The sequence below is a fragment of the Spea bombifrons genome, chromosome 4 (assembly GCF_027358695.1).
Source record: "Spea bombifrons isolate aSpeBom1 chromosome 4, aSpeBom1.2.pri, whole genome shotgun sequence".
NCBI lineage: Eukaryota > Metazoa > Chordata > Amphibia > Anura > Pelobatidae > Spea > Spea bombifrons.
This window is the reverse complement of record NC_071090.1, coordinates 2,393,901-2,412,239: the sequence shown is the minus strand read 5'-3', so window position 1 is coordinate 2,412,239 and position 18,339 is coordinate 2,393,901. Positions and strand designations below refer to the sequence as shown.

General features: G+C 46.4%; 1 protein-coding gene across 5 annotated transcripts; it reads left to right on the top strand.

The window, feature by feature from the left end:
* Positions 1-1,944: 1,944 nt before the first annotated feature.
* On the top strand, positions 1,945-17,340 carry DNM1L (dynamin 1 like). 5 transcript variants are annotated; one of them, XM_053462608.1, is made up of 20 exons: positions 1,945-2,151; positions 5,814-5,961; positions 6,477-6,515; positions 7,768-7,814; positions 8,033-8,104; positions 9,207-9,293; positions 9,585-9,747; positions 10,197-10,317; positions 10,662-10,793; positions 11,294-11,500; positions 11,636-11,756; positions 12,140-12,295; positions 12,383-12,472; positions 12,685-12,777; positions 13,273-13,332; positions 13,982-14,062; positions 15,114-15,278; positions 15,667-15,776; positions 15,996-16,155; positions 16,366-17,340. In XM_053462608.1, exons 1-20 carry the CDS (start codon positions 2,050-2,052, stop codon positions 16,420-16,422), a joined length of 2,211 nt encoding a protein of 736 aa, XP_053318583.1. In that variant the 5' UTR covers positions 1,945-2,049; the 3' UTR covers positions 16,423-17,340. The 5 variants fall into 5 exon arrangements, with proteins under 5 accessions (XP_053318583.1, XP_053318584.1, XP_053318585.1 ...); XM_053462609.1 differs by lacking the exon at positions 6,477-6,515; XM_053462610.1 differs by lacking the exon at positions 13,982-14,062.
* The last annotated feature ends 999 nt before the right edge of the window (positions 17,341-18,339 follow it).

Genomic DNA, 18,339 nt, shown 5'->3' with positions numbered 1-18,339 from the left:
AAAAAAAAAGACAAAATATAATATTTTCAACTCGCGAGAAATAAAGATACTGTTTTCTCTATGCCATTTTATTAACGGATGAATATATAAATACATATAATTTATGTATAAGTTGTTTTCTGGGTATTGTAAAATCTTGACTAAGAACAGCAAAGAAAATGGGTAAATTATGTGAATCTGTCTTAAAATCCAGAATGCTTTGACTATTTCCAAACGCTGTATATTTGGTGTAATATATGTATATTTGGTAATGTCCGAAATACATGAGGATACATAATATCACAATAAGCACTTTAATAGCTATTAAATAGCAATATTTGTATTCCGTAAAATAAATCAATAAATTAGGTTGGTATTAATGCCATCAATCATTGTCACCTTTTCTGATTAATCCAATTTCCAAAGCAGGAAAGTGTTTTTTTTTGTTTTTTTTTTACCAAATCTACCCGTTATTGAATAGGACATAATGTAATATTTTTTTCCCATAAATTTAATTATACTTGTTTAGCAGATAAAACCATTTCATGTTTACAGAGTGTTTTCAGGCAGCTGTGTACTGAATGGCTCGGTCTAAATCACCCGGTCCGACTAATGGAAGTCTATTTGGCGTAAAGAATCTGTTCGTTGGGGTGTTTGAGCGGGGCAATTTATAAAGCTGTTTCTATACACATTATTGGGGCTTTTAGGGCAGTAGAACCCTGCGATACCCTCATACCCAGCAAACATTCTGACCTCCTAGAAAAGAGGGGCATCAGGGAAGGAGAGGAGGGCATCAGGGAAGGAGAGGGGGCATCAGGGAAGGAGAGGGGGGCATCAGGGAAGGAGAGGGGGGCATCAGGGAAGGAGAGGGGGCATCAGGGAAGGAGAGAGGGGCATCAGGGAAGGAGAGAGGGGCATCAGGGAAGGAGAGAGGGGCATAGGAGGGGAGAGAGGGCATTAGGGGGAGGAAAGAGGAGCAAATTGGGTTGGGGCCTAAACAGAGACTGGCCGTTCAATTTGGGACACCTAGAACAAAGACCTCCATCCATGCACCTCAGGACTTTTGTATTTGAATATATTTGTTACTTGGTGATTAAATACAAAACATATATAGATTATTGCAGTAAGCAATTAAGTTAAAGTTGATACCTTTTCTTGGGTCAAAACAGCAAAAAGATTTAAAGTTACGTAAGCTTTAGGGGCCTCAGAAGCCTCTTCCTCAGGTGGAATGACAGACATAATATTACATATATTTATATATATATATATATATATATATATCACTGTGCTATGTCATTCCCCGCCTAAATGCAGGGTTGTACACGTCTCTGGCACACAAACAGTTAACTGTCACCCTTAATTTGCCCTGTGCGCGGCATTTTGCGGAGGAGACACTCCTGACACAGATCAGAGCTGTCAGCCCAATGTCACAGCCAGGAGACCTTTCAGATGCGCATTTCCGGAATGCCTGACCACGTGATGCGCGCCCGCCTTTAGTGACAGAACCAATGAAGCGGCCATGTTTGCTGTGGGCGATAGAAGCACAGCCTTCAATTTTTACTTGCAATAAAAAGGATAAACGAATGGATGCTTGTTCCTATTTTCCAAACAGATTAACAATAAGATAACCTGTTGATTTCCTGTCAGATATGTGTTAATAAACACAAAATATAGGGTTTTGTTTGTTTTTATTCCCACAAATCATCATTAATTATATTGCATCACTTTAGAAGTAGGTCTAACAGGGAGAGAATGCGCAAAACATGAATTTGCTTTGCTCTTACTCCGTCTCCTGACCTGAAGGCAGTTGGTAATTTGGGATAAATCGCAATGACAAGGCTGTCACGAGCAGGGATGCCCGTGTCCAAGATGGCTGCAAAGTCACTCTGATGGGCAATATCGACTACATTTCCCGAAATGCCACGGGCAGCGCATGCGTCGTGTGTTTTCCGCGCCGTCCCCGCCTCTCCAAGTCGCAAAGGCCTGTGGGCCGGGTCAATGGTTGGTGAGTACAGGAGCCGGTGAGAGGAGCTGTCGCCCCCCTGAGCCCCTCCAGTCATCGCCCAAGCCATGGAGGCGCTTATCCCGGTCATTAACAAGCTGCAGGATGTCTTCAATACGGTCGGAGCCGACCTCATCCAGCTGCCGCAGATCGTGGTAGTGGGGACCCAGGTGAGAGAACAGGGGCAGGGCATCCCCGAGACCGGGCCACTGGGTGGGACTGGGGGCCTGCACTGGGAAATGAGGGGCTAGTGGACATGACGTGGGTGGGGCAGTGTGTGCTACTGGTTGGGGGTGGTGACTGTATTTGGAAGGGTAGAAACAGGAATTGGGGGTAATGGGCGGGGAGTTGCCTGAACCCCAGTGGGCTACTGGAGGGGTGGGGACTGGTGGCAGGGGCCTGAGGGGCTGGTGGCAGGGAACACGCACTTGTGCCAGGTACCTTGGGGCAAGTGAATGTGACTTGGTCCAGTGACAGGGGTCAGAGTGGGGCTGGAGTCTAGGGACAGGGGCTCGTGAATTTGACTGGTGGGTAATGGGTGTTACTGGTGAAGGAATAATGAATGGAAATTGGGGTGGATATGACTAGGAGGGGGCGGTTAGACTGAGTGGGATAGGGAGGGCTGTGTCTAGGGGGGTCGTTGGGACCCAGCGAGAGGTCAGTTGGGGCGAGACCGAAAGTGCCAGTTTCGTACCCCAAAGTCATCACCTCTGACGTTTAATGGATGTAACTTTGGGGCTGTCTGATGATATCCGTCTATAAACCACTCCTTATGAATGTGATGACTGCTACGGCAGAAGCCCATTGATCCGCGCTGTGCTGGGGCAGCTGCTCTATAACGTGGAGGAGCTACTGACCCTCACAAGGTTATTAACACTTATAGGGGCACAAGATGGGGCAAAACCTGTAAACTGGCTCATTGGCCGCTGTTCCTGCAGGTTCAAAACAACACCTGCCGGCAGATCGGCCCCATCCGGCCCCCGTCTAGTCGCCCGTTTCTCCTGCTGTAAAGACTCAAACCTTAATCAGTCGTTGGTCTCGTCTTAGATTCAGGAGCCGTATGTCTATCCCATGCATGTTTAATACCCTCACTATATTACTCTCTACCACTTCTGCTGGGAGGCTGTTCCACTTCTCTACCACCCTCTCAGTAAAGTGATCTTCTGTCACTGTGATCGGTATCCGGGTGCTGCTGCTGCGCATGCTTTCTGCTGTTCGGTGTAGATTATCTATGCCTTTTGCTGATGTAAGTTTGTTTTGCAACTACTGGTTCGAGACACACCAATTAAACCACAGCTGTCTGCCCGCGGCCCTTGAATCCCTAATCTAACCTGGCTACAGGACTTCAAGTCTCATCATCCCCGTCACAGTGTGGATGGGAGTTGGACTATCCCCATCGCCGAGCCTCGTGATGTAACGCTGAGCGGCAATGACCGGCGTGGAGTGTTAGCTCTCTGTACAAGGCTGGCAACTGAATGAGTACTTCGTGATGATGGGAATTGTAGTCACGCAGCTAGAAAGCATGTTCCGATTGCTTTGTCTGCTGAATGCTTTGCTCTGTCTGCGATTTCATGCATCAGAGGTCAGATGATGTCATCCGAGGTCAGATGATGTCAGAGACATTCACATTGTTTTCAAAAATAGAATCCTGCTTATTAAATAACATCAAAAACTAAAATAATAACCGCGCCTCCTCCGCTGAGCGGCAGAACTATCATTATGATTTAATGGCGTCTGTGTCCGGCTGGGGGGTATTGTTTACGATGTAACGTGGCAATAATGGCATATAATTACGGCGGGCACGCCAATAATTGCCACTCGATGATCCCTGCCTGCGTTATGGGAGTGACAGCCGTGCCCGGTAACCATGTGTGTGACGCGGCTGCACCATTAAAGACAACGTGATCCGTGAGCAAAATCCCACAATGCACTGCGGCCTAATTCAGTTACCTTACACTGGTATAGCGCCAGCAGATTCTGTAGCGCTGCACGGTGATCGTGATTCACGCGCTGTTTACATGAAATGGGTGGCAGGTGTTTAACCCCGTAAAGTGTCATTTATTGTTATACACGCACACGCACACACACACACACACACACACACTCTCGTGACTCCTACTGCTCCCCGAGGTGGTTTCAGGCTGATCGCGGCCGTAACACCCCCTCTACCTCCTACTGTCTGTCTCAAAAGGTTTCTTTATCTTCTGATAAACACTTTGAAGGCCTCGGAGGTCTCTTCTTTAGATGTAGTCGGTGCTTCCTCCTGGCTTCCGATAGGGAAGTGAGAACGTCCTCTGCTGTCCGGCCGTCCGCTTGATGCAAAGAAACTTCCTCAATATCTCGCCTCGTGCGGAGCGCTTTTACTGCGGACTTTGTTTTCTGTAGAAATAGCAAGATTGTCCCTTAAAGCTGAAATTTAGTTTCTTTTTTGTAAGTTTTATTGTTTTTTTCCCACAAGCACGCGCTGCGCATACACGGAGCGTCGTATATATGGAAGGAAATCCGCATCGCCCAGATATCCATGACAATAATTACTCAATTCGCGAGAGCCGGGGGGGTCAGGGTCTGTGCCGCGGGATCTCTTAAGGTTGGGGATCTGTCTCTGTCTGACCCGTAAGATCCCCAGACCCCGAATAATGGAGGCGCTCCAGCCAGTAGCGCTAGTTAGACTTTATACACTTAGATTTGCAAACATTTTAACAAAGTTCACCCTTTCATTAATTTGCGCCAATCCCAGCGAGAGAAACAAACGGAGCGGAGAGCGCTGAATTCTCATCTACATTTCTTCTCTCTCTCTCTTCTTTTCCACATCCCCTTTTCTCTTCTTGTTCTTCTGTCTTCTTTATTCATCCGCTTCTGCCTGGTATCGGCTCGGTTAACCAGCTCTCCCGGAGCGCTTCCGCAAAAAGGGCGGCGCCGCCGCGCACAACCTGTCCCCTGATTGGAAGAACGGGGGGGGGGAGCTGTCCACTTGGCTCCGCCCTTTTGCCGAAGTTCTCCAAGACGCCCGAATAACGCAGACAGATTCGCGGAGGAAGAGAGCTGCAGAAAGGCGGCCCCTTATCTCTTGGAGCGCTTCTGCTTATAATCGGGTTATTTCTCCCCAAATCCATGACCTCGTTCTTCATACATTTCCAGAAGTGACTCGTAAGGGGCCCGCGCCTGTCGTTTGTGTCCTTCGCATGTAGCAGATGTCACGTTAAGTTTAAAGGTTCCATTGTCCTTCCCGGCAAAGCCAATCCCTCGGCCGGTGGTTGGATCTCCGTCTCGGCAGCTGTCCCTGAGCGTGCGCGGCCCTGAAAAGCAGCTGCAAAAAAAGAAACATACGATTCGATAGAGAGGGGGGTCCGGGGGGGGGTTCAGAGCATCCATAATATGAGCAATTGCCCCTCGATGTCAGTCTTAGATAAACTCCTCTGTAGTTCTCCCTATACCAACCGGCTGTAGGCAGTGGACTTGGTTTTACTTCACTAAGATGGTGGTAGATAACTGGAACAGCCTCCCAGCAGAAGTGGTAGAGGTTAATACAGTGAGGGTATTAAACATGCGTGGGATAGACATACGGCTCCTGAATCTAAGACGAGACCAACGACTGATTAAGGTTTGAGTCTTTACAGACAAGACGGGGGCCGGATGGGCCGATCTTCATATAGAAGAAGAATACAAATCCTATCCATTAAGGCAGCTGCTGTGTGTCGTGTGCCGTTAATGTGCTCTGTCACAGAGCTGTACGGAAGGCGGTCCTCGTAAGTCCCCGCAGCGCAGCGATGGATTCCGCGTGGAACGCCGAGGTTTCGCTCATGCGCCTGTTTGTGGTTTTCTCGCATTTTAGAGCAGCGGGAAGAGCTCTGTGCTCGAGAGCCTGGTGGGCAAAGATCTCCTCCCCCGAGGAACTGGGATTGTGACCCGGAGACCCCTGATCCTGCAGCTGGTGCACGTTTCCCCCGACGACCGCCGCAAAACCTCCGGGGATGAGAACGGTAACGGATTGGGCTGTTTTCTCACGTATTCACAAAGCAAACTTTTATCAGGATTCTGCTAAAACGGAGATGTTTGCCCGTTCTGTACGCGTTACCCGGGACCCCCGTCTCACCGAGGGGGGGGTTATACACACAATGATTCTGGGGCATGGTTTGGAAGGTGGTCTTGCCAACACACAGCCATGGGGGCTCCTGCTTATTGAGACCATTTCAGTGGTTGCTGTGGCGATAAGACCCATTTTTAAACTTTTCACCAAAAATACCTGTTATTGGAAAGTTCACACATATCGATGCCGTCATCGGGAAGAAAGTTTCCTATTTTTCTCCACCAGTCGGACGTTTTCACGTCTCGCTAACAGTCTGTGTGTCCGCTCCCCTCTCAACTACTAACAACATCTTTCTCTCTCTCTCTTTTTCTTTCTCTCTATCTCTCTCTTTCTGCTGTTTCTCTCTCTCTTTTTTTCTTTCTCTTTCTCTCTTTTTCTCTCTTTCTGCTGTTTCTCTCTTAATTCCAGACCCTGATTCCTGGAAAAATCCAAGGCACCTTTCCAAAGGTCTCAGACTTCCTGTTACCCCATAATTGTTTTATTTTTTTTTTACCACCCGCATGTGCTTTCGAGACGTTCCCTGCCGGGCTGTCCTTCCACTCCGGGGGCATCCGCTTTATCTCGTTCTAAGTTCCTTGTGAAACGGTTAAATTGATTTACTTTGCAGGTTTATTTTACTGTTGTTGTTTTTTTGTTTTTTTTTATATATTTCCGTTTGTACTCTGTCTCCCTCTGTTCTTTTCCACCCGCTTTTGCATGGCTCACTACGCTCTACGTGTCTTTCTTTTTCAAGGTGTAGCCGTGGATACGCGTGCATCTTTCATTTTCTTTCTTTTTCTTTTTAAAAACAATATATATATATATATATTTATATTTTTTTATATATTTTAAAAGCTTGCAAAAAACAACTTGCGAGCTACGTATAGCTTTCCGGTTACCCCCTCCGAGTGACCGGCGCGTCCCTTGCCAGCAAATCTGTGAAAGAAATAGTTAAATAAACGAATAAAAAAAAAAAAAAAATACGCTAAATAAAAATACTATCTGTTTCCCTTAAAATGCCCATTTTGTCCCAATGCCAATAGCTTTCAAAACTGTCATCCGTTAATCGTTAGTATCTTCAAAATCTCCATAAACAGAGTTTTAATGTTTTTTTGGGGAAAAATAAATAAATACGGATCATGCCAATAACACATCTTATTAACCGGGGTGTCTTATTACGTGGGCTCTCTAATTAGGGGGCCATAACTTTAATAGTTGCCAGAAGAACGCATATGGCCCGAGATGCTGGTGCCCGGTTGTATTTAGGCTCCTCCATCTCGGCCCCTGCATGACTCAGACGAAGAGGAGAAATGCCGGAGGCGTCTGCCATTGAACACACCGAGTCATACGCGCCTCTGTCAATTATCATAAGCAAATTGCTGTTGGAACATCTAAATTGGACGTCGCGTGTAACGACACCGCTTAGGAATCCGTAAACCGATTCTGAGGTGCTGGGTGGCGGATCGGCCTCCGTGTACTTCTCCCGGCTGCAAAGCTTTGAGATTCTTTGTAAGGACGAGAGGAGAGAAGAAAGTGTTTACGGGTTTGATGCGCGACCCGTATGTTATTAAAACGGGATTAAAAAAAGCAAACTATTGACTAGTTAAGGCCCAGGTGCCATACGGAAGAGAATCCATTACGTTGCCTTTAAACGGCACATGACTAAGGTGACCACCATCCCCGCTACCTCTGTGTAACCCGCAGTCTTTCTTCGTTTTAGGAGTCGATGCTGAAGAATGGGGGAAATTCCTTCACACAAAGAATAAGGTAAGACGTTTCTTTTCTTCCCCTTTTTTTTAATGTATTTTTTTGTAATGTTAACCTGTTCATCACCAGAACTGCCAATCTAATTTTGTTGCAGACGAGGAATACTACAATAAATACTGCATTTATTCCGGTAATGATGTCATGATGTGACATCACGGTTTTCCCTGCTCCCCCAGGACTCGTGTCTTGAATCTGACCTCTTGTGTTTTTTCCTGCAGATATACACGGACTTTGACGAAATCCGGCAAGAAATTGAAAATGAAACGGAAAGGATTTCTGGCAATAATAAAGTAAGAGCGGACTAAGAGGAAAATTATATGGAAAGTGTATTTTTCTTTGAAGGTTTGATAAGCCCTTTAAGTGTCTATAACCGTCTTTACTTACCAGGTTTTTTTTAACTCACGCGGTAAGTGGGCGCCTGACAACAAAAGGGTTAATTATCCAGTACAGGCTTCTAGGTTGTAGGTATTGGATTCTCGGTCTGCTACAATTCTCTGGGCTTTAAAAGGGACGCTCCAGCCATCAGATGCGCTGTAATGCATGTGATAACTGAGAAGTCCCTTTAGATTTTCATGTTGCCCCTTTTGCAAGTGCATGGGGGGGATTCTATAGAATTCAGACCCTCATGCGCAGAAAACACTCCTGTGGAATAGGGGGGCAGCTGCAGGGCTGCAGTTTCTATCTTGGGTAGGGTTTTTCTGTTTGCGTACTTTTAACATACATTCCTATTTGGAAGGACTGCCAGGGACATTTAACTGTCCCTTTATCCGTGCCCATAGTGTCAGTGCTGCGTATTCCAAAGGGTTAATAGCAGTCGGTCCTCACAAAAGTAGCTTTTTGGTGCAGTGCCTATTTTATCTTCAATAATTCATTTTTTGTCTTTTTTTTTTTTTTTAATATTTATTTTATTTTTTTATGACGTTGAACGTATGATTCTCAGACTTCCTGTTCTGGCACAGAGTTAATGCGATAAACCGGCTCCTGTTGCTCTGTGCACACGCTGGAAAATCATTCCTTTTCCAAGAAGTAATAGAATTTAATTGCACCAAAAAAAATCTATTTTCTAATTACTTCCCATTAGCCTCATCTGCTCGTTCCCCAAGCGCAGCGCATTCACTTACGTTTTCATTAGTCGGACGTGACAGGAGGCTCGATCACAATAGAAATCATTATTTTTCAAAATAAATAGATACATCATCCTACAAGGGTAATTAGGCTAACGTTATTAGTAAAATATTCGCAAAAAAGCCGAAATTAAAGGACCGGAGTAAAGTGTTTTTGTGAATTTTACGTTTTTTTGGCAAAAAGCTTGCATTGCTAATGAGTCGTCGGTCGCTGCTACATTTCTGAGTGGTTTCTGGATTATTTTACGTTCTTTCTTTCTGTCTCCAGGGTATTAGCTCAGAACCGATTCACCTGAAGATTTTCTCTCCCCACGTTGTGAATTTAACCCTCGTAGATCTCCCCGGAATGACAAAGGTAAGGAGCAGGATTATTATTTACATTGATTTAGAGCCTATAACGGATCCAGAGGAGAACCTAACAGCTCCATCACAATCCTGTTAAAAGATACATGGTCACTTAGTTTCCCGTGTTGACCATTGGACCAAGTTGGGGGGCCAGAACGTTGTATCGTATGATCTGAGCTTGGAAGGCAACCCTGACAGTTGTGTGTTTTTGTCTTTTTTATTTGTGTTTTTTTTGTTTTGTTTTTTGTCTTTTAATGTAAATCCAATTCTCTTTATGCTCCTCTCGCCTTGGATTGTCTAGGTACCCGTCGGCGACCAGCCCAAAGACATTGAGGTCCAAATCCGAGAATTAATTTATCGCTACATCGGTAATCCCAATTCCATAATCCTGGCGGTGACGGCTGCTAATACAGACATGGCGACGTCCGAAGCGCTAAAAATCGCTCGGGAGTCGGATCCGGACGGTAAGTGACGAAGAGGCGTGAAGGTCGGACGCGTCCGCTCTGATATATACGCAGATCAAAGCTTTCTGTTGGGTAAACGGCTTCTATTTTTACTCCCATCGATTTCACAGAACAATCCAGAAGGCTTTGATGTCTGCGAAGAAGGTTTCTAAAGGGAAATTGTGTGTTGAAGCTAAATCTAAATTTCAGGCAGTATAGAGAAACTTTTAATGTGTTTTTTAATAGACATTTAATGTTGGGTTTATTCCCATTGCAGACCTGAATATACTTCCGTTTACTTCACTTTATTATTATTATTATTTTATTTATTAGATGTGTATAATATCCAAGTCTAAAGTAATAATTTCATGTTTGTGCCGTTAAATAAGTCCTCTCTGCAAAGCTTTCTCACCTCGGTTCTGGGCATCTGTATTGGTTTTGTGACGGCGCGTTTCACCTCTTCCGATCAGGTCGGAGAACGCTTGCCGTTATAACGAAGCTCGACCTCATGGACGCTGGAACGGACGCCATGGACGTTCTCCTTGGAAGGGTGATTCCGGTGAAGCTTGGCATTATCGGCGTGGTCAACAGGTATGGAAGGAGACGTGACAGCTGGGAGATAACACCGAGGGTGCAGTCACCATAGCAACCAGTGGAAGGTTCCTGCTGATTGTGGCACTGGGAGTTTTCCTAGACGCTCCAGCCATTAGCTTAAATGCTGAGTGGGTCACTTAAACTTTCTTTGGGTCCTAACCCCATAAATAATCTCTTTGCAATTCCAATGGCATTAAACAAGAAGTCAGGACTTGGCCCTTCTGAGCTTTAAACTGTTATCTGCTGAGCTTCCGCAGGCTACACGTTTTTATTCCTAGGTACTTCTTGTACGTAAAATAATTTGCATTCTGATTACGTTTAAATGTTTTTGCTGTTAATAGGAGTCAGCTGGACATCAACAACAAAAAGACCGTGGCCGACTCGATCCGAGACGAGCACGGCTTCCTCCAAAAGAAATACCCGTCTCTAGCAAACCGAAACGGAACCAAATACCTGGCGCGCACCCTGAACAGGTACTGCCGGTGACGGGTTTGCTGTGAATAAACCTGCCGGGGGCAGGCATCTTGTTACCCAGCCCCTGGCAGAGCATCATGGGAGAGAGGTCCTAGGGCACGTTCCTGTAACCGAGCATTGATGTGCTGTGATATCATTCTCCATGAGGGTTCTCTGGGGAGCTGATTTCAGGTCTCTAGATCAGACTGCGCGTCCTGTAATACATCGCTGCAAGATGGCGCTCTGCCTCTCTACTCGTCTCCGTTCCAAGATAAACTTGCAGATCGAGATGTCTGTAGATCAGTAAAGTGACTCGGAAAGCTCCATTACTCGCCGGCACTTTAATATCAGATTTTTGGCTGCTTGCAGGTGGTTTGGGGTAAGAAAGCCCAAAAAGGAATTTAATCCATAAACCGGACGACATTCAGACTTCCAGTGCTCAATGAGTAAATGGGTCACTTTTGGGTGTATTGTTTGTTAGGTATTTGTATGTAAATTAATTGCGTTTTCATGCCGGCAGGCTGTTGATGCATCACATCAGGGACTGTTTGCCGGAGCTGAAGACCCGGATAAATGTTTTGGCCGCTCAATACCAGACGCTACTCAACAGCTACGGCGAGCCGGTGGAGGACAAGAGCGCCACGCTGCTGCAGCTCATCACAAAGTTTGCAACAGAATATTGCAACACGATCGAGGGGACCGCGAAATACATCGAAACGTCTGAGCTGTGAGTACTGGTTTCCATAATGATTTATTTATAATATGGGTTGGACACGGGGGGTCCAAGGAGGGTTTGTTTCCCCATTCCAAGTTAATTTTGTTTCATCCGCTGTATAATCTAATATGCTGTCATTCTGCGCAGGTGCGGCGGAGCGAGGATCTGCTACATATTCCACGAAACCTTCGGAAGGACGCTGGAGTCTGTCGATCCGCTTGGGGGTCTGACCACAATTGACATTTTGACAGCCATCAGAAATGCAACGGTGGGTCCGCACATAGTTATTTACATATATATTTATATATTAATATACATATACATATATATATATATATATATATATATATACACATTTTTTTATTTATAATTCCCCCCCCCCTTTACTATGTGCTAAGCTTTGTAATATGTTCAGAAGAAGAAAACTGTATATTTACCAAAAATACAGTACGTTCCCTGATGCCATTATCTTGATTACATATATTTTTCATACTAAAATATAACAGAACATGATGTCATAAAACAATTCTGTGCTGCCCTCTGTTATCTGTACAGTTTAAAAGTTAGAAAAAGTGTTTGCTGGAATAAATACTTTCCTACAAAGGGATTGACAGCGACTGATTTTGTTCCCCGTTCTCCATGCGCGGTCAGGGCCCCAGGCCGGCTCTCTTTGTGCCGGAGGTTTCTTTTGAGTTGCTGGTGAAGAGACAGGTGAAGCGTCTGGAGGAGCCGAGCTTACGCTGCGTGGAGCTGGTTCACGAGGAAATGCAGCGGATCATCCAGCACTGCAGCAATTACAGTACCCAGGTACCCTGTCAGACCGAGAAGGCATTATCTACTAAATAGTGTGTGTGTTTATATGTCATGTTTGTTTGTGTTTTTGTCTTTCTTCAGGAGCTACTCCGTTTCCCCAAACTCCATGACGCCATTGTTGAGGTTGTAACGTCTCTTCTGCGCAAGCGGCTTCCGGTAACCAATGAGATGGTAAGGACCGTCTTGCTGCCGGCGATGTACCCTGCACCTGCCGCCAGCCATGTACCCTGCGCCTAGTTGTATGACGTAAAGGGTTGTAGAAATCCCATGGCTTTGTTGGCGTTCTGTGAGAGCAGCTTTAAGGACTGAGATTTAAACCTAGAAGAAACCGGACTCTGTGGGCACCCGGGACTTCTTCCCTCATTTGTTGGTTTGGGTTTCAGGTGCACAACCTGGTGGCTATCGAGTTGGCGTACATCAACACCAAGCATCCGGACTTTGCTGATGCCTGCGGGGTGATGAATAATAACATAGAGGTGAGAGGCGTCTGCCGGGTATGAGACGTTACATGCAGTGGATTGTAGATTATTTACAATGATAATTCTATTTCTTTTCTTTATTTTCTATTATTATTATTATTTATCTTATTATTATTATTATTTATCTTATTATTATTATTTATCTTATTATTATTATTTATCTTATTATTATTATTATTATTTATCTTATTATTATTTATCTTATTATTATTATTATTATTATTTATCTTATTATTATTATTTATATTAAGATAAGTCATGATACAGAGGGCTTTATCCTTTAAAGACTCGTGCATTCTGTTTGCCTGAACAATAGGGTTTTTGGTTTTTTTCCTACCGAATTCCTAAATATATTAAAGGGTTTATTTGAGTATTTATTTTTTGACTCTGCTTATTTGATGGTTTTGTGGCATTTTACACGATCCTCCTATCTCGCTGCCGATTTTAACAAAGTATAACTGATGATCGTTTCTTACTTTTATTTCCATAAAGGAGCAGAGACGGAATAAACTAGCCCGGGACTTTCCTGCGCCGCCAGGGCCGAGAGATAAGGTGAGTCGGGTATTTCTTCTGCGTTGTTCCCCCGAGCGTTTCCTAAACCTGTGCTGGCTCTTCTAGAACGCTTTGATTCCTCTTTGCATGCGATTCTTTCTTCTGCTTTTAACCTGCGATCTAGACTTCGTTACACGTAAATTCCCCGCAAATGCAACGCGCTGACGATATATAACTGCATACGCTTTTAAAGACATTCTTAGTCAAAAACCTTAATATTAATCTAAAACGTAAATACTGTGTTGCTGAATAGTTTGCTTTGCTTGACAACCTTAACATAGAAGCAGAATCTGCCAGCAGATCGGCCCCATTCGGCCCCGTCTACTCTACCGTTATGTAAAGACTCAAACCCTGATCAGTCGTTGGTCTCGTCTTAGATTCAGGAGCCGTATGTCTATCCCATGCATGTTTAATACCCTCACTGTATTACCCTCTACCACCTCTGCTGGGAGGCTGTTCCATTTATCCCCTAACTTTTGAGTCTACATTTGAACAATGTTGCTTATAAGACAGGATTTAAATTCAACCTTTAAAGAGCGCATGTGTCTCGGGCCTTGTGAACCCAAATCCATCATTTTTTTGCCAGTAATGGCTGGCAGGCTGTGGATTCTCTGTAAATTCCGCTTCTCCTGTGGTTCTGTTTCTTTAGCCGATCAAAGCTCCGGGGCCTCTGGCACCGGCTCCCCCGGAGCTCTCCTCTGCTGCCGCTGCTTCCGAAACCGATGCCAAGGTCTGTCCCGGCTCTTAAAGCTCTGTGCACCCATCTGCATGCGCATGAAAGGGCATCCATTCTTCTGCATGAGGCTGACAAGCATGCGGTCGCATTATTCATGTCTCGGATTTGTCTGACCCATTCTTTTCTGGCTTTGTAGAATATAGTAAAGTAAATGCATTGGGGGTTAATGTGCGAAGCTGCCGCAGAATGCATCGGAGGGATTTATTTTCCTCCTGCTTAGTACATCGGACTTGATTATGATCAGTTTCGGCATTGAGACGATGGAATGACTGCCGCCGGGCGATGGAATGACTGCCGCCGGGCGATGGAATGACTGCCGCCGGGCGATGGAATGACTGCCGCCGGGCGATGGAATGACTGCCGCCGGGCGATGGAATGACTGCCGCCGGGCGATGGAATGACTGCCGCCGGGCGATGGAATGACTGCCGCCGGGCGATGGAATGACTGCCGCTGGGTGCATCGAGACGGCAGTAGAAGGAATTGATGCAGAATGCGTCGGGGAGGGCAGATGAGGCATTCGTTGCTGTAGAATGTGTTGATGACGGCATGAATTTTGATTCTGGACGAATGTAGACCACGATAGTCTGATCCCTGCAGAATGTGTTTAGGCTGCCGGATGGAAGAAGATGGCTGCGGAGTATGTTTGGGGCCAGAACATGTCTGTGTGCTCTATTGTAAAATATATATATAATGTTATACAGACCAGGCTTCCCTCTGCCCTGAATGTTGACAGAGATTAGCGTAGACCGGCAGTCCCCTGGTCGAGCCGCGTGGGATTAAACCTGTGTCTTGTCTCATCAGAAGTGAATGAATCGCGTTGTCCGCCTCTGGCCCCGTGTCCGTTTCGGGCCAGCAGGGATTATTTAATTTCTTTTTGTCGATCAGCACTCCCCATGAATCCTTTGTGTTACTGTGAAGGTGCAGGTGGATGCCCCGCACGCCGTGTCTCTGTAACCGTGTATTGCCCGCCGTCAGCAGGTCACCGTCGCTCCTCTGCCGCATGACGTGCCGCGTGTCACCGGCTCTCGTGTGCTGTCATTGCAGGCAGCCCCGTCTGGGGATAACGTCCCCGATTCCGGAACAGGTAACTGGAGGGGGATGTTTAAGGCCTCCAAAGGCGAGGACCCTTCGCAAGACGAGAAGAATAACCCCGTAGCCCTTGTTCCCGCCAGCCCACACAGGGTCCACGCAGTTAACCTCCTGGATGTGGTGAGTCCAGTAGCTTACCGGCACCGCATGGCTGATCCTACGCTCCGTAGAGCCGACAACGAGACCTTGGCTGGGGAAATTACCCACCGGCATCAATTCAGATAGCGCCCTCGACCGGGCATTTTCCTCTCTATCTCTCTCTCCTTTCTTCTATCACCTGCACCACCTGACAACAGTGCATGCGCATGTACACCCTACACACCGCTCTGTAGCCGAGCATTTCTATCATCTTGTCCGTTTCCTTGAGTAAATCACTTGTGTTCAGCGCACGCACCGCACCGCGGAGAAACCTCACCGGTCAGGGAGACGTTCCCCATCCGCAGACAGATCGGACGTCTCGGGCCGCTCTCCACGTCGGTCTAAGCTGTCTATTCTATTCCTCCTGCAGCCCGTACCCGTCGCCCGAAAGCTTTCAGCTCGAGAGCAGCGTGACTGCGAAGTCATCGAGAGACTCATTAAGTCGTACTTCCTCATCGTCCGGAAGAATATCCAGGACAGGTGAGTGTGTGAGAAACACGCGTGTATATCACATGATCCCCTCCGATGGCTGCCTATGGGGCGATATGTAATTCTTTCAGCACTATACTGCATTATTTAGTTCCCGGAGCAGCTCTTGCGCCCCCTGTTGGCTTGCGTTTGTACTGCGCGGTCTCGTTTCAGATGGTTAAAGACCTCAGGGTATTGCACGTGGATAATGAGGTGTGTGTTTGTTTCTAGCGTGCCGAAGGCTGTCATGCACTTCCTAGTGAACCACGTGAAAGACACTTTGCAGAGCGAGCTCGTGGGCCAACTTTACAAATCCATGCTGCTCGAGGACCTCCTGACGGAGTCCGAGGACATGGCCCAGCGCAGGAACGAAGCTGCGGATATGTTAAAGGTATGGACCGGGTGATGGGAAGTCCACATCCGATCTGGGTGAGGGAAGTCACCGGATTGAGGTCACCTGTGCCTAGAACCTAAATATCAGGGGGGGGGTTTGGTCATCTTTATTAAATACATAACGGGGCTTCTAGTATATAGGGTTAAGTTGGGTCCAGTTACCCCCCGTCGGACACGCTCTTGCTTACTCCCCATCTTTCTGTTCCAGGCCTTGCAGAGAGCCAGCCAGATCATCGCGGAAATCCGAGAGACGCACCTTTGGTGAGCGGAGGGGGGGTCTTCGTGGAAAAGGGACGGCAGGAACTCGAAACGGCCGAGAATAAGATTGCCCGTCGGCCGCCTACTTGGTAGAATTTTATTTATGAATCCTCTAGCCCCGTTGGGCACCGTACGGAAAGAATGGATGTCCGAGGGGGGGGAACCACTGTATTTAGCAAGTTATACAATCCGCATAATAAATATTACGTCCAAACGCTGCCCCTCGCTGAATTCCTGTTGTGATTGGTGGGTTTTCACCCCGAAACATTTCCCCATATAAAAAATATACAATGTTCTGGCAACATTTAAATATTCTGAGCGTTACGAGACCCGGGTCGTCTATGTTGGGGGGGTGAAGAGACATTTGTCTCCCCGTATTTAATCGTATCACGTTAACGAGCACACGGCGTAGTCGGCCACTTATAGAAGATGTTAAAATACGTGGATATTGGGTCTTAGTTTTTATCCAAAAGCTGTATTTTTACATTTTAAGTGCGTACCCCCCCCCCGGACCCTTTAGAGATGTGGGGGTCCCTGTAATTGTCTACGATTGTTTCTGTTGGAGATAAAATGACATTGAAAGGTACGCGAGAGGCAGCTGGACGAGAAGGGATACCCTGCCGCTATCCCTGCCCCACACGGCGACTTACGTTCAATTGCTTTATTGCTGAATATTTTGTAACGATTGTGAATCCCCCCCCACGTTCTCTTTATCCCAGAGATCTGGCCAGGGGTATCGGCCATTAAGATATTTTGTTGCATCTCTCTAGCAAGCAAGGAGTTAATGGGCCCACTAGAAGCACTTGCCACCGGCAGCTGTTCACGTCGTCACGGGTAATATTGTTTCTTGCGCTGGATCCGTGTGTCATGTATGTTTTCCGATGTCTGTGTTTCATTGTAAATAAACGGCTCCCGCAGAAATTGATCCTACGTTCCTCTGATTCAACGGCAGCCGATTGGTGTAAGTTTTATATTACGAAAGCAAAGCGTCACGGGGTACAGTGAGGTACATGCGCCGGCCGCCGGTGATTAGAGAGCGGAGAAAAGGTTTGATAACCCTCACATAAACGTCCACGGGCCCCGTACCATTTCAGTAACATCTGGCCGCTCTGCGATACGAGGGGAGGGGGGGGTCTCATTCACAAAGCGTGGCTCCAGCTTTATTATAAATCAGTATAAAGGATAATATGCCCTTTATATATATATTTATACACTTCTGTTCAAACGGTTGGGGTCACTTACAAATATTGTCCATTAAAATAACACGGATCAGAAATCCAGCGCAGACGGGGTTAATGTTGTAAATGACTATTGTAGCGGGAAACGGCTGATTTTTAATGGAATCTCTGCATAGGCGTACAGAGGCGCTTTATCACTCCCATCACTCCTGTGTTCCAATGGCCCTTTATCACTCCCATCACTCCTGTGTGCCAATGGCCCTTTATCACTCCCATCACTCCTGTGTTCCAATGGCCCTTTATCACTCCCATCACTCCTGTGTCCCAACGGCCCTTTATCACTCCCATCACTCCTGTGTCCCAACGGCCCTTTATCACTCCCATCACTCCTGTGTCCCAACGGCCCTTTGTCACTCCCATCACTCCTGTGTCCCAATGGCCCTTTGTCACTCCCATCACTCCTGTGTTCCAGGGGCCTTTTGTCACTCCCATCACTCCTGTGTTCCAGGGGCCCTTTATCACTCCCATCACTCCTGTGTTCCAGGGGCACGTTGTGTTCACTGAGCCAAGTAAGTTTAAAAGGCTAATTGATGATCAGAAAATTGTTACCGAAATGTCCTTGTTTTCCATGAAGACAGCTGAGTGACCCCAAACTTTTGAACAGCAGCGTAGATAGAGTAATGTCCCCTTCCATATAAATACACAATCCTTTCCTTCTGTTTTTAAACAGTTTAAAAAATAAAATC